General features: G+C 46.5%; 1 protein-coding gene across 5 annotated transcripts in view; it reads left to right on the top strand.

The window, feature by feature from the left end:
• Positions 1-14,467, top strand: part of HEATR5A (HEAT repeat containing 5A) — a 399,007-nt gene extending 384,540 nt beyond the window's left edge. For all 5 annotated transcript variants that reach the window (XM_085627402.1, XM_085627405.1, XM_085627403.1 and 2 more), the window contains one exon: positions 9,991-14,467. In XM_085627402.1, the coding sequence (XP_085483528.1) occupies positions 9,991-10,298 (308 nt within the window). In that variant the 3' untranslated portion in view covers positions 10,299-14,467. The remainder of the gene's footprint in view (positions 1-9,990) is intronic.
• The last annotated feature ends 2,157 nt before the right edge of the window (positions 14,468-16,624 follow it).

Raw genomic sequence — 16,624 nt, 5'->3', positions numbered from 1 at the left:
CCTCTAGACGCATCTATACAGCACATCATATGCTACTTGCTCCATCTACAAAGGTGTAACCTAGCATATACATCCATTCGGCTACACCTCGCAGCAATTGCAGCTTACCTACAGAACAGACAGCACCTGTCACTTTTCAGAGTGCCTTCATGGAAGGCCTCAAACGAATAATTCCCCCCCAGAGTACCACTCTCACCTGTGTGGAACTTAAATATAGTTCTCACAAGGCTAATGGGACCACCCTTCGAACCTTTGCATAAATGTGAACTGCAATTTCTCACATGGAAAACAGCTTTTCTTGTAGCCATCACTTCCCTTAGAAGGGTCAGTGAGATACAAGCACTTACTATACCGGAACCTTTTCTCCAAATGCACCACAACAAGGTTGTACTCCGCACCAACCCAAAATTCCTACCCCTTTCATTTAAACCAATCGGTAGAATTACCGGTATTTTTCTCGCAACCTCAAACTGTCGCAGAAAGGGCTCTACACACGCTAGATGTTAAAAGGGCCTTACTTTACTATATCCAGATAACACAACCTTTCAGAAAGACCAAACAACTATTTGTCTCTTTCTCTCCACCACACAAAGGCAACCCCATCTCAAAATCAGGAATAGCTAGGTGGATTGTAAAATGCATACAGATTTGCTACCGCAAAACGAACGCTATCTGTTCCCCCTAAAGCCCACTCTACACGAAAGATGGGGGCTTCTATGGCTTTTCTAGGGAACATCCCATTAGATGATATCTGCAAAGCAGCTACATGGTCAACACCGCACACTTTCACTAAACATTACTGTGTAGATGTGCACACCAAGCAACAAGCTAGTGTGGGCCAGGCTGTACTAAAAACACTATTTCAAACCACTGCAACAGATACTGGTGGTCGCCGCTAAGGTTGGGAACTGCTATATAGTCTATGCAAAAGTGTGTAATCTGCAGCTCATATGCCTCAAACGAAATATGCTACTTAACAGTATGCATCTGTTCTTGGCATGTAGAGCTGCAGATCTACACACGCCCACCCGCCTCCCCGGCTACCTGTATCTGTTCCAGTCTATCTTACTTAGATACAATACACATGGGTTTCTTCACTGTTACTACGCTCCATCTTTCCCTGTTGGCGAAAAACAATCTGAGGATGGAGCCGAAGCCCATGCGCAATACCATCCAAGGGAGGAGTCACCGACCTCCTGACTTCCAAAGACTTTCCAAGAGGAAAAACAAACTGCAAACATCCGGGCCCAACACCAGATGGCGATCTATGCAAAAGTATGTAGATCTGCAGCTCTACATGGCAAGAACAGATGCATACTGGTAAGTAGCATATTCCATTACTTTCTTCCAACTCCGCATATTTAATGCACTACCCTATTTCTCACCCTATACCTCTCTCAATATATCTTCTACCTCAACTCTCTGACTCATCTCAAACTTCTTTCTACTACTCTTTCCAATGCACTTCACTATTTCTCACCCTATACCCCTATCAATATATCCTCTACCTCCACTCTCATTCATCCCAAACCCCATACCACTACTATGAGCCCCAAAATAACCCTTTCTAGACTCTCTCCTACTCTACCCCTCCTTGCATCATCTGACACCTCTTTTACTATAACGATCCTCCCAAAAAGCCTTTCTAAACTCTTCCCACTGATTCTTCCCCTCCACATCCCTTTTTACTCATCCCCAGCCTCCTCCTAAAGCTGGCCTCCAAAACAAAAAAAAGGCTAAATCCTTCACTCTACCATCCCTCCACTATCCTTTTCAATCAAAATAACAGACTAACATGTCCACTTTTCAAATTTCATATTTCGCGATACTAATTCACCACTAATCCTTTATGGGTTCCAGAGTAACGAGCTACTCGCGGAAAAAACGCTTCAACACCAACAGGGGTAGCAAGCGCTATATAAATGCAAACCTTTTTCCCTCTTCTGTCCCTCCCCTTCTCAATCCAAATAACTGACTAATATGCACCACTCAAATTACTTTCAAATTTCAATATACTAATTCAACACTAATCCTTTATGGGATCCGGAGTAGCGTGCTACTTGCCAAAAAAGCGCTTAGACGCCTGGTCAGGGGTAGCAAGCGCTATATAAATGCAATTACAACACGCGGCCTCTGTAGTGGGATCCTAAGTCTCAGTGGGCCCAACATCAAAGGGACCTCTCCAGTGCATAATTTGTAAATAAAGAAGTTCCAGGGCTCTCGTCAGGAGACCACTGCAGCTTGCACCACCCATTGCCCCTGTCATGCTACCAGTGATAGTAACAGCAAAACTACTAACCATCACACTCCTACAAGTGTGACAATTCAGATTATTCCAGGCCCCCAAAGTTATAAGAACGGCTTGGGTGGCAGGTCATAGTCATTTTAATGTATATTGAATTCATAATTGACTGCTGTGGTTATCTGAGACGCCACCACCTTGTGACACTGTCACAAGCACCAGTGTTGACAATTAAGTGCCAGTGCCGAGCACCTGAAAACACCGACTCAAATTAAGCACTGGACCTCCCTGAACACGATCCGATTTTGAAGGAGACTGCATAAGATCTGCAGTGGTGGTTGCTGGACTGCGAGTGCGTCCGCAGTAGACCCCTCTTCCTTCACCACCTGGAGCAGACAGTGGTGACCGATGCTATGCTCCTGGAGTGGGGTGGCTATCTGGGAAAGGTGGACAGAGGGCTCTAGTCTTCAGCAAAGTCCTGGCTCCATTTTAACCTTGAAGATCAGGGCCATCCACATGGTGTTGATAGCCTTCCTTCCATCCATCTAAGGGATGGTTGTGCCGCTGCTCAAGTTGAACTCCACTGCCATGTGGTACTGCAAGAATCAGACCAGGGTAATGGTCATGGACCCTGTGCAGGGAGGCCTTGCAGCTCTGAAAATAGCTGGGCCAGCATGGAATTTTCTTAGGTGGTGGACCATCTGGCAGGATTACTGAAGGCCAGGGTGGACAAGCTCAGCCATCGGCGCCTAGAGGATCAAGAGTGACAGTTGCACTCAGAGCTGGTGCAAGGCCCCCTCCACGAATGGGGAGAACTTTGGCTTGATCTGTTCGCCATCACCAAGAACACACAATGTCAGGTCTTCTGCGTGTTGGAGTTTCCAAGGCATCGCTCGCTTGGAGAGGCGTCCCTCCTCGAGTGGAACTCGGGACTCCTGTATGCCTTTTCCCCATTCAGGACGCACCAAGTCATTATAGTGGCCCCAGATTTGGCATTGAGGTTATGGGATCCAGAACTCCTGGGCTTGAGCTCTGTCCTCCCATCAGGCTGCCCCCTCAGGGAGGATCTAAGTCACAACAGCAGGGCAGGGTTCTGCACCTGGGCCTGTGCAATTTCCAAATTCATACTTGGAGATTAAATAGCGACAGCTGAACACGTTCGACCTTCCTCCGGAGGTGGTTGATGTCATCTTGGCAGCCAGGCGTTCATGCATGTATGTATGTATTTAATGCTTGTTAAGCGCAACTGTCACCCGAAAGGGTATCCTGGCGCTGAGACCATATCTAACCATCAAGAAGATGTATTACATTGCTCTTGGGAACAGGTAGGTCTTAAGATCCCTTCTAAAGGAGAGCAGATCTTGACTACTCCTCAATATCAGAGGTAGAGTATTCCATAATGTGGCGGCCGTATAACTAAAAGCACGGCCGCCCATCCTCACCCTATTAATCCTGGGAATCCTCACCAGGAACGCCGAGGAGGATCTCAGAGGTCTGGCAGCTTGATACCAAGAAAAAAGATTTTGGAGTGGAATTAGTCCTAGTCCATGCAGAGCCCTAAATACAAGGCATAACGCCTTGAAGGCAATCCTCTGCTGGACCGGCAACCAATGCGGATCGACTAATGCTGCAGATGAAGAAGCAGAGCGCGGCCGAGATAGAGCCAATTTCGCAGCCATGTTCTGTATCCTCTGCAACTTTAGGATCAAGATCTTAAGATCGAAAGTAGTGATGCCGTTCCATGTCGATCATCAATAAAAACTGTGTATACCTGTTAGGACAAATGTGTGGCTGGTGCAGTACTCAGCAGATAAACTCCCTCCACACAGTCATCTGACTTTTTGTTATTTGTTTTGTCTGTGACCCAGCAAGATTTTGCTCTGGGCACATTTAAAGAGTACCTTTCAGCTTTTTTGCAATTGCTGGATCAGTTCATTGTTCAAGTCCCTAATTGTTATGCACTTTTTGAAAGGTTTACATAGTCTGTTTTTCCCCTCTCCCTTTGTAATGCCACAGTGGGACCTTAACTTGGTCCTTTTGTTTCTGATGTGCACTCTCTTCGAGCAGTTTCAAAGCTGCTCCTTGCGGCTTCTCACCCTCCAGATACTGTTCTTTGTCACCATAACATTGGTGCCGTTTATGAGTTAGCTTCAGGCTCTGTGTCATCCCGTTGTACACCACCTTCCCAAACCAGCTGGTTTTGCTGATACCAGCATCTTTCTTGCCGCTAGTAGTGATCCCGTTCCATGTCGGACAGAACATCACCTTGCCGTGTTCTGTACTTCACCTCACCCTTCTAAGGAGGAGGAGAGACTCCATCACTTGGACCCCAAGAGAGCCTTGTGCTTTTACATAGATCGTACCAAAGAACACCCGGGTGGACGATCTGATCTTTTAACTTTTCACTTAACTGTCTTGATGAAAGTGCTTCAGCTACGAGTGACTCGTACAGAACCGCTTCTCCTATTTAACAAAACTTTTACTGATTTCCTGCTTGGGACTTGGTCCAAGCACAACATAGGAGCTCCTGTGAACCGGACAATCTCCTCCGCCACCCTACTCCAGGGCCCCTAAATTCCTCACTGAACATCCAACACAAGAGAGCTTGGTGGTCCAAGTTTCCACTTCCCACCGAAACCCTGGCGCATTCCCAACTGCACCTTCACATCGGGAATCCAAGAGGCTGGACAACATAGGCAAGAAATGTTTTTTCCACCAGCCTGGCATTGTGGTCAGTAAACACTGTGCCTTTTGGGCCGCTATTCCCAAGCTCTTTGGGATATGGTTGCGCAGAGGATACTAATGGTTCTGAAAGAGGCTCCGGCCTTGCTCTCCCAGGCTGTTGCTGACTGGAGGGATGCAGCTAAGTTCACTATTAGATGAGGACTGGACACCACTGACCCACTAGGCAGAGCAGTTTCGACAGTGGCCCAGCGACGCCACGCCTGTTTGAGGATTACTGGCTTTTCTGCGGATATCCAAACATCACTCATGGACATGCCTTTTGATGGCTCTTTTCTCTTCGGAGATAAGGCAGATTCGGCGCTGGAGCGCTTTAAGGACAGCATGGCTACGGGCAGGTCCTTGGGCCTTTCAATGGCCCCTCTTCACCCTCAATCCACCTTTCACTCCTTTTGTGACCACAGAAAGGGCTTCCAGCCACCTCCTTACCTGCCCAGCCACCATTGCACACAAGCTTCCAGTCCTCTGCGTGAGGTTGACGGAGGACAAGCAATCTCTTCTTCACCAGAAAGTGATGGCTCTCTTGGCCAAGGAAACCTTAGAGTGCTGACTCCAGAAGTGGGTCGCAGTTGCTTTTCCCACTACTTTCTGGGGCCCAAAAAGGACATGACCCTTCGTCCTATCCTCGACCTTCGCTGTGTCAAATTCTTCCTTAAGAAGGAGCACTTCAAGATGCTCACCCTTGCTCAGGTTCTGTCTGCCCTAGACCCAGGAGACTGGATAGTTGGACTTGGAGGACGCATAGTTATACATTCCCAGGTGTTACCTGCAGTTCACAGTGGGCCACAAGCACTTTCAGTTTGCTGTGCTCTCCTGTGGCTTCACCAGTGCCCCTCAGATGTACAGCAAGGTAATGTTGGTGGTTGCAGCTCATCTGCGGAGATCAGGGGTGCCAGTCTTCCCCTATCTCGATGAATAGCTGTTGAAGGCAGGTTCTGCCCCGGCTGTCATCTTCCACCTCCAGACTCCAGCGGAACTCCTGCATTTGCTGGGTTTCAGTATCATTGTGCCAAAGTCACACCTTACTCCCTCTCAGATGCTCCCTTTCATCAGATCGGTTCTAAATACAACGCAATTTCGGGCTATCCTCCTGGACGGCGAGTCCAGGATATTCAGGATATGATTCTGATGTTTCAGCCTCTATCCTGGATTTTAGTGAGACTGACTCTGAGGCTGGATGTCCTCCTGCATCCTACTGATGATGCATGACTGTTGGCATATGTGGGCTCTGCAGTGGAATTTGAAGTAACAGTGGGCGCAGCATCAGGGGAATCTCTCGGACATGGTCCAGATCTTGGAGGGAACTGCACAAGATCTGCAGTGGTAAACAAACCACAATTGTGTCCGCAGCAGACCCTTCTCCTTTCCCCAACCAGATCTGACAGTGATGACATTATGCTTCACTCCTGGAATAGGTTGGCCATTTGGGAGAGGTGGAGATCAGAAGTCTCTGTTCTCTGGCAGCATCTGGACTCCACATCAACCTGTTGGAGCTCCAGGCGAAGCAGCTGGCATTAAAACTATTTCTACCCCCCAGCAAGGCTAGTGTAGCTGCTCACAGACAACACCACTAAACCAAAACAACAGGCCGTAGCGGGGTCATGGACCCTTTTTTTAAGAGGCTCTGCATCTCTGGACATAGCTGGAACGACAGGGCATTTCCATGGTGGTTCAACATCTGCTGGGCTCGCTGAAAGCCAGAGCAGATTAACTCCGCTGAAAATACCTAGCGGATTACAACTTGCATCACCATCTGGCGGTGGTACAAAGTCTCTTTCAGCAGTAGGGAGCGCCTTGGTTAGATTTGTTCTCCACCGACGAGCATGCTCAATGTCATCCGGTCTGTGCGCTGTAGTTTCCAAGGTGGTTCTCACGGAGAGACGCTTTTTGTCTCAAGTGGAGCTTAGGTCTCCTGTGGGCCTTCCGCCCTACCACTCCGGCTCTGAGTTCTCAAGAAGATCAGGAACGACCAGGTCCTAGTCCTCCTTGTGGTTTCTGACTGGACACGAAGAGCCTGGTATCCTGAGCTGTTGAGCAAGGCCATGGGTCTTCCAATCAGGCTGCCCCTTCGGGAGAATCTTCTGTCACAGCAGCAGGAAAGGGTTCGCCACCGGAACCTATCAACGCTCCGTATTTGTGCATGGAGATTGAGTGGCAGAAGTTGACAGCTTTATACGTTTCTCCCAAAATCTCCGCCGTTATTGTGGTAGCCAAGTATCCCTCCACTAAGGTAGTTTATGCCTGCCGTTGGGCTGAATTTGTAGCTGGTGTAGAAAGACCACTAGATCCCCTTCCTGACCCCCTTTGTCAGGTTCTCCTTTTCATCCTTTCCGTTGCCCAGCAGGGCTCTGCTCTGGGCAGGGTTAGCTCCGCAATTTTAGCCTTTTTGCGGTTACCTGATCAGTCATCCCTCTTCAAATCTCCTATTGTAAATAGGTTTATGAAAGGGATACAATATGTTTCCCATTTCTCCTTTCATTATGCACCAATGGGACCTAAATCTTGTCCACACTTTACTTTATATGCGCTCCCTTTCATCCCTTGCACAACTACCCTCTCAGACTCCTTACCGTCAAGACTGTCTTCCTGGTGGCAAAAACTTCTGCCTGGACGCATCATCCAAGCCTCCTTATCTGAACCTCTACCCAGACAAACTGGTGCTTTGTACGAAAGCTTCCTTTCTCCCGATAGTGGTCACTCCATTTCACGTAGGCTAATCCATCAGTCTGCCTACTGTTTACGCTCCACCTAATCCCTTCAATGAAGAGGAGCGACTTCACTGTCTGGACCCAAAAAGTGTGTTGGCGTTCTACCTTGATGGCACACGAGAGTTCTGGGTGGCCTACCAAATCTTTGTGGGGTATGTCGGAGCAGAAGAGGACCATTTCATGATGGATTATACTCTGTATCAAATTCAGCTGCGCATTGGCTAATTCCACCAGAGCTAAAGGTGCAACCACTGTGTTAGCAGCGGAGTTCCGTTCCTCTTCATCTGCCAGGAAGCGACATGGATATCCCTGCACACATTTGCCAACCACTACTGCCTGAACAGTCCTGTCCGTAGGAATGGGCTTTTTGCCTGTTCAGTCCTGCAGGACCCACCTCTGGGAGGCATTCTAAGGTAAGGCATCTGCGGCTAGAAATCTGTATTTGATGAACAAGTTGCTTACCTACAGTAGCTCCTTATCTGGTAGAGACTATCTAGCCACAGATTCCTTACCGACCCACCCATCCTCCCCACTCTGCTAATGGATTTCTGGGACAAGGCTTTCCCCTTTCAGGACCCTAGTTTCCCAAGGGTCACAGTACTTTGTGGCTCCGCACTTCTGGTGTGGAAAGTCAGTGCACTCGGGTGGCTTCTGGCGCCACCAGATAAGATGTCCTAACCTCCCTGACTGTATCCGATGTACCCGCATATTTGTAAAATTGCCAGGCTCCCAGCCCGAACAGAGTCCGCCCCTCCACAAAGGATATAAAGACCTCATTAGGATACAGGCCTCTGACCAACTCACTGCCTCCCTCGCGCCAATGCTGAAATGGAATGGCTTCCGCCATCTGTCAAAACAACGCTAAGACCCACAGCGGCAACTCCCTATGAAAGGGGGCCCTCCTGATCGCCACCGTTACCAACCTCTGCCACACTGCAGCCGTCTGGCACACCAAGTAGGGCACCATGTCAGATCAGTTGTTTATCTTACCGTACAAAATTAGTTGTGAAGCACAGAAAAGTCTGGTCCCTTTAGGCAACATATAGAGGCATTGATTTACCCATATTACCATATTCAGACTCTCACGATTCCATAGAACGATCTATGGGTCACTATCCATCATTATAGTCTGACGAAACTGACTATTTACAGACATGTTTTTCACAACACGCAATTACGACTCTTTGGGGGGGGGGGGGGGGGGAATAATAACCGTTTCGGCCTGGTGTTCTGCAGGCCAAGCTGTTTTTGAACGTTACAACTAGGTACTGTATGTCTTATACAATATATGTACTTTCTCTGCAGGGCTCTGCCCACTCTGTACCTTACAAAATGAATAACATTTGTTGTGAAAAAAAAAGAAAATTAGTTGTTAACCACCTTGTCCGTGTACCTGCTCAGTTCCCCTTAGCATCCCTAAATGAGCTTCAAAGCTGTTCATGTCCCTAGAGACCGATGCAGTTAGTATGTTTCCTTGTATTTTATTGTATTTGTAGTAGATTATTTTTATCTCGCTGTTAAAGTTTAGTCGTCTCCCTCTGTTCCCTGTATAGGCACACTAATTAGTCTCTGGCCACCTGTTATTACATTGTCACGCATCTCCTTGTGGGAGCTCGTTTGCTGTCTTTTGACTCCTCATAAAAGTTTGGTTCCATCATTTATCCTTCTCACTTAGCTCATTTACTATTCTGTATGTTATTCGTCGTCTCAATTTGGGAGTTTAGCTGTCCTTTGTTCTTTTGGATTCACTCATTTACTAATTTGTTTCTCCTAGCAAGTGCTTAGTTGTTGTTTGGTTATTGTTCTCCTTGTCTCTGTAGAATCTCAGTTGTCAACATATGACTTGCTTTGTTCACTCATTTGTCGCCCTACTCCATGTACTAGATCCGCTATTCGGTTTCCATTTCAGAGATGGTCTTTCTTAAGTCACTCAGTATAAGTGTAGTTGCCATCTTTTGCCAGGTGTAGTCACTCCATTATTATCAGTGTGTGCCAGTGGGGGCTAGGTGGTTATACTCTACGAGCGAGCTTAATAGCTTTTACTTTAGAACTTTAGTTGTAAACCTGTTAATCACGATTGTTGCTCACTTGTTATCCCTTCTGTATTTGATTAACTATCCCTGTTTCCCAAAGAAGCTCATTTGTCTTTTTTGTCTCTGTGTAATATTTAGATTTTCATTATTTGTTTTTCCCTCATTTCAGCTCGGTTGTTATTCTGTCTTATTGCTCAGTTGGTCTTTGTCTGTCTGCTGAAGCTCATTATAAAATGTCAGTTCTCCTCCTTTCGTCTTTTTACAGGGTCGCGGTTAGTGACCTTGCTGCTTCCGGTCCTGATCTCCTTCCTCCTGGATGAGAACACACTAGGATCCGCTTCACACCCAGCCCGGAGCCTGCACGAGTTTGCTCTCCATAACCTGATGCAAATTGGACCTCAATATTCCTCAGTCTTCAAGAGCTTGATGGCCTCTTCCCCAACCATGAAAGCTCGACTGGAGGCAGCTGTGAAAGGAAACCAGGAAAGCTTGCGTTCCAAAGCAACTCCCAGACATCCTCAAGCTCCAGGGAAGAGTTCCCCCAGCATTCAACTCAAGACCAACTTCCTGTGAGATGTCACGAGACACAGGAGAGAATCCGTGATCATGCAAACAATTGTTGCACTGTGCAGTCAACAGCCAGAGATACCAAGACATGCCTTTTTATGTGAAAAGTGGGGGCAGGGGAGGGCTTAAAAGGGACTACTTTAAGGTAAAAAAAGAAATCTATAAAATGCGCTCATGAGGCTCCTCCCTCGCAGTACACTTCAACCTTTGATTGTTCTTGTGATCCTCGGTTGTTGGGCAGCACATCGTTCACTGCCTGCCTATGTGGCTGCCATTGATATCCCCCTGGGATGTCCACGCAGATGATGACCTTATCGTTGCCTAATGTTTAAGCATCAGAGGGAGTCATTGCCACGGTATGTGGAGCTCACTGGGCAGTTAATGCCCTTGTCTCATGATGATGATCACCGAGGCAATGATGGTCTCATTGTAATCTCACTGTGACTCTCATTTCCTTCCTAAGATATCACTGTGGTGGGCTCGCGTGTCCTGGTATTACGATGTCACTGTGATTGGAGTGGTCGTTGTCAGGAGTTGATGCGACCTTGACTGATAAAACAATCCTCTCATAATGTTGGACGAGGTCGCTGTCCCGGTCTGCTGACGTCACTGTGATTGAGGGCCCTTCAACAGGCTGTCAGACATCCTCCCAAATGAACAAAGAATGATTTTAATTCTTTTTTTTCCTCAGAAAAAGTAAAATCATGAGTTTTTTGTTTACACACTGTAAACTGCATATCATACACCCAGCTGTGGCACAGTTTGAAGTTCTGTTAGTGTTCGGCCTTAGCTTTTTAGGTAGATTCTACTTGTACTGTATGTTGTAGTGAAGCCGCTTTGGTCTGGATACAGAATGCTCAGGATGGTCTGGGTGGGATCACCCTCAGCCCATCAGAGGACAGAAGTCTATAGACTCCTCTTCACTGTTGAACGCCACGCAACAAGAGGTCTGTGCGGGGTTATCGCCACCCCACAAGAAGGGACATAATTCTACAGACCATTCATCAGTGTCACAAATCACACCCTGGATGGGTGCATCCTCACCCTATGAGAGAAACCAGTCTACAAAGCCTGCCTTGAATGGGGTACATGCTCAGATTATTATAGAAGAGACCATTCTACAGATCACGCTTTGCTTTTGCAGATTGAAGAACTGTTATTCGCCCTGGGACAGTGGAGTCTGTTGTAAATAATAGGTGGAGAACTGCTTTGCAAATAATTCAGAGATTCAGCAACTAATAATCCTGGGATATTTGGGGATTCAGTTCAAACAATGTACCAATGTGTTCTGCACATGAACAAATAGCTAAATGCTTTTATGGTGATGAATAAGACCATGACAGTAACATTTTCATGTGGAAGTAAGAAACCTTTCAACCTCAATAGGACGATCCCATTCACTGATTCAAGATGTAGACATGCTTTTGGTTAGGTAGTTTACAGCCATGGTCTGCAACCCTTTCTGATGGATAGTGGCTTTATATCCAAAGGCTAACAGTGTGAGCTGCAATAACTGGTGTTCCTTCTGTTCCAGGGTAAATCTGAGTACACTGATCATTGGCTCTGTTGTCCGTGTCCTGAGCAGTACTAGTGAGGGTCTCTGGACCATAGCCGACCCTTTCTTCTAAAGATTCCCTGCGCTGATCCAAGCATGTGGAAAGGATACCATTAACTGACTGCCAAGAGCACAGACTATAAACCCAAACTTTAAAGCCTTCATCAGGCTACACGCAAAAAGGGCTTTTTTTAATTCTTCGACAGGAAGGAACTTAAAGCATGAAGCACAAGAGGCATAAACTGAGATGGTTCCGCGATAACCGAAGGACCTGCCTTTTTTCAAACTTGTTTCAATGATGGGTATTTCGGGTAAAATCAGTTTTTGTTAGAAAAAGAAATTATTTCTTTGTTGAATATATTTGCACAATTGAGATCAGTGTCTTCAGATGAGCTCTCACTTTAGCCCACAAGGCAACAGATTATGATATGAAGGGAAGACTGTACGCCACTTGAACAAAGCACCATCTTAGTTTGGAGCTACAAAGGCCTTGACCTATTTTTCCTTGGGAGGGCTTGCCCATCTCCCTCCACACCCCTCTCCCAGGCTCCTCCTATCCTGCTCTTGCCTTATCCCAAAGGGACAACTATGGGGACCATGTGAGCTCCATTTTCTGCTTACCCTCTAGTGTCAAGCTTGCACAAACGTGATATTGGCAAAACCTTGGACTGTTCATCTGTTCCAGAGAAGGGAAACTCCCTCTACAGCATCCAGGTCACTCTGGTCTTTTATCTGCTCTAAGTTCTAAGATGCACCCTTGCTCTGGTTGACATAGCTCTTTGCTGTATGTGTGTTCGCCCAGGTGAAGCTTCTATTCTCTTCAGGGGGTGGTATCCCCTTCTCAGTGTTACAGCAGTTGGATAGCATCATATTTATATGGATGTCAGGTGAACTACCCGCAGCTGGAGGTGATGAAGGTCAGTCGTAGTTGTGTGGAAGTAATCGGGGAGGATACAGCCACCCACACTTTTTAACCTTTTTAAACATTTGGAATCATTAACAAATCTTAACTTAAATTTTTTATTTGCTCAAACATTTAATTCAACATTAATTGATAAACCCTAACGTAAATAAGGCTGATTTGGCAACATGTTGCCATTAATTAATCACTCATCAGTTGATAGGGATATGATCTCCTGAGAATGAAATGAGGTCCAGGTCCCCGCGCTTCACCCCCATCCATTTGACCACCAGCGGCGCGAACATCTGCAGCACCCGTGGCAGCTGGAAGGCCGTGATAGCAAGTGCCTAATGAAACCCACCAGACAAACCTCGCTCCCTTGATCTTTCTAAGGCCCGGGAGTTGGCTTTTTTCCAAACTTGAAACCCTTCAACTCCCATGTCACTATTCCACAAATAAGTCTTGACTGAACCCCCCATCCCTCACCCCTAGTTCTAAAACCATCTTGAATTGAACCACACTCTCACTATTAAAATAACTCCAGATTGGAATGTGGCAACAGCTTTATGGTTTCCTTTTCCTTTAGATGAACATTGCAAAAGATACACCCACACCTTTTCTGTTTTTGCGTCTCCTAGAAGCACAGATTATCCTTAAACCCTGTGTAGGGGGATGGTAATACTGAAGGAGAGTGACCGAAGGGGTAGGGCGTAGGCGAGGGGGGGGTTGTTAGGATGTGGTTGACAACTGGGCTGCAAGAGTATGCACATACTCTGCCCTATTACGGTGACTATTTCCACGCAATTAGTGTTTACCAGTAGATTTGATTCATGGAACGGGATTAACTGGGTTGAGAAGATGGGGTTTGCAAGAGTCATACCAGAAATAGCAGGTCTTGGCAGCTTGGGGCTTTGGCCCTAACCAGGGAGGCTGCTTAGGGATGCTAGTCATCAGTCCTAGCAGCAGCAAGCTGGTACTGTTCCTCCGTGTCGCAGTCTGACTACTCTAGGAAAGTTCATCATTGCCTTCAATTAATTGTCCCAACTCAGGGCAGAAACCTGTGTGCATGATGAGGGACGATGGCCCAAAAGAAACTCAAAGTATGTCTAACTTGATGAAATATTGATCCTGGAAAAAGTGACTCCCCCTTTTCTCCAAAGAGTTTGTCAGTTTATGGGTGCTGAGCTTACCCTTGGCATCAAAGTTGCTCGTGGTAATAGCGCTTCACTTAGGGTTCAAGCTTCCCTTGATGTCAGACTTTTACTTGATGTCACAAGCAGGCACCTGTGCGTAGGCTACCATTTTGCCATGAACTAACAATCATGGCATATTTAACTGCACTGAAAATGCAAACAATGTAGGATTCTTAGCGAGACGCCTACTATGCTTCCAGGAATACCTCTTTTGTGTCACCACAGCTCTTACATGTACTCAAGCTGTGTATTCGTGTGGTTTGTTTCCCAATGGCTTTCTTTTCATTTTGTTACACTAGTGTTAAATCTGCAAACGCTGCACACTCTGGAGGGTTGGTGATGCCCCTGCCCTCTGGAGAGGCATCGAAAACGAGGGAGGGGAAGGAAGTGTCAAGTCTTAGTCCGCATTGTGTCTTACTAATTGTACTATATGTACATAAAACTGTAAAATAACAATTTGACCAAAAGTCTAACAAAAGTATGTTTTTTTCTAATTTGTCTAAGAAATTAAAATCTTATTTCTGGACATTCAGCTGGTTGTGCTTTTTGTGATAGGCGGTGTATTGTCAGCCTGTTATTTCAAGGAAAAATAAATAAAAACATAGAATAAACTAGAAACAAAAATGTAATAAAGTAGTAAAAAAAAAAACCAACAACTTCATAACCAGCGATATACAAGACTGCATGACTTAACGAAAATGCATTGGTTACAATTGGGTTAAGGGACGGGATCAGGGAAGAGTTTAGGGTTACGTTTAGTTTACATACAGGGATTAGATGTAGGGTTTAAGAAAGATATGGTGTGAGATATAATACAGGGTAGAATGTATGGTTTGGTCTAGAGTTGGGCATGGGGTAATGTATTATTTAGGTCAACTTTAGGGCTTGAGTAAGGGTTAGAGTAATAAAACATGTAAGGGAGGGTAGGGTTAGGGTTGGAGTTAGTAATAGGGTTTATGGAAATGGTTAGAGTAATAGAAAGTGTGGGTAAAGGGTGATACGGGAGATGGTTTGGGGGCAGCCGATGTAGGGATAACAATGTATAGAGGGAGCTTAGAATGTGGGTTGAGGAAGGGAGTACTGGTGGGTTAGGATAAGGGTTAATGTATTTCTGTGTACAATTTACAAATCTAGTTATAAAAGTACAGTTATTTCTGACAGAGACTTGTAACTGTAGATTCCTCACCGTGTGAATGTCCCCAGGTGCCAGACTGCATTTGGAAACTTTACATCAATTCCCTTGCTCGTCGGTAGGCGACGTGCTGCTCTGAGCCGCAGATGTGTGACGTCAGGCTCATATATATGCAATACCCTGTGTGCGGACGTCAACTCCTTCTTTCCTCGCTTTCTGACATGGCTCCAAAGCGGACAGTGCTGTCTTCCTCAGGAAAATATTTTTTTCCTCTCAAAAACTTTCATGGTACAGATATGGTCCCTAAGACGACAGGTTTCTAACCATTTTGGGACTGTAACTGACAGACCTCCGTAACAGACGCCCACATCGAAGACACAAATTTTTGGTAAGTCACGAAAAATCACTAGAATTCCAAGCACAGCTCCCCGACATCCTGCCACTCTCACTGTTCGGAGTTGCGTGACGCCCCGGGTACCTCCAGACTGCTGGGCTGCTCCTCGAGCAAACTCCTGCCGGGCTTCTGCTGGACCCTCTACCTCGGTGGGCAGCCATAGTGGACAAATTACATCAGCTGAAAGAGGCAACTGCTAACATTTTTGGTAGCTCAACTAATCCCACTGGAGATCCATCTGGCCATAGGAATTGAGGTGGTTGAAAGTGGGAAGCTCTTTTGCGTATCCTTCTGATGCCAACTGCGCCATTCGACCTCCACCCAGGGCCAATCCCCTACCTGGAGCACAGCACTGCCGTCACACGCCGTAGCACCAGCATCACCGACACCAGACCCCCGACATGATAATTTTATCGGATTCAGAATCTCAACCTATGACATCTGGATGACGCCATTCTACTTTTTCAGACGCAGGACACCAGATTTCTGACCATGTTGATGAGGGTGGTGATTTTTATGATGAAGGCAACATTTTTGAGGACCTACAAGATGCCAATGGGTTAGACAGCTCCCCTGACATTGGCCTAAATTCTGCAAACCCTACGGTTACTGAAGATTCCACCTCCTAAGCCGCTGTCATCATGAGGCAAAACCAAAGGGGATGATGGATGGAGTGTTGAACATTGCAAGCACTCACCCCCAGTCAACTGATCTGGGTTTAATCCATCATTCTTTAGCTCACTCCGCCACCCCAGTTCAGACATGGCCATATGCAAATCAGTCTGACCCTGTGCCTCATGGGAACAGTCCAGCCCGAACTGCCAAGCCATGTCTTTCCTGGACTGGAAACAAGCATCCTGGGACCGGTTTCTGGCTAATCAGCCGTCATCAGCCAGGCTAGCTTGAGTCCAGTGGTAAAGTGAGCAAGGGACCTACGCCTGGGCATACCCTGCCAACTTAGGGCAAACAAAGCAAAACCAAAGGGGATGATGGACGGAGTGTTGAACATTGCAAGCACTCACCCCCAGTCAACTGATCTGGTTTTATTCCATCATCATTCTTTAGCTCACTCCGCCACCCCAGTTCAGACATGGCCATATGCAAATCCTCTCCTTAACATTACCCATGAAGGAGGTCAAAACCAATGTACTTCACCC

This window comes from Triturus cristatus, chromosome 9, assembly GCF_964204655.1.
Source record: "Triturus cristatus chromosome 9, aTriCri1.1, whole genome shotgun sequence".
Classification (NCBI taxonomy): domain Eukaryota; kingdom Metazoa; phylum Chordata; class Amphibia; order Caudata; family Salamandridae; genus Triturus; species Triturus cristatus.
This window is presented reverse-complemented; position numbering and strand designations above follow the sequence as displayed.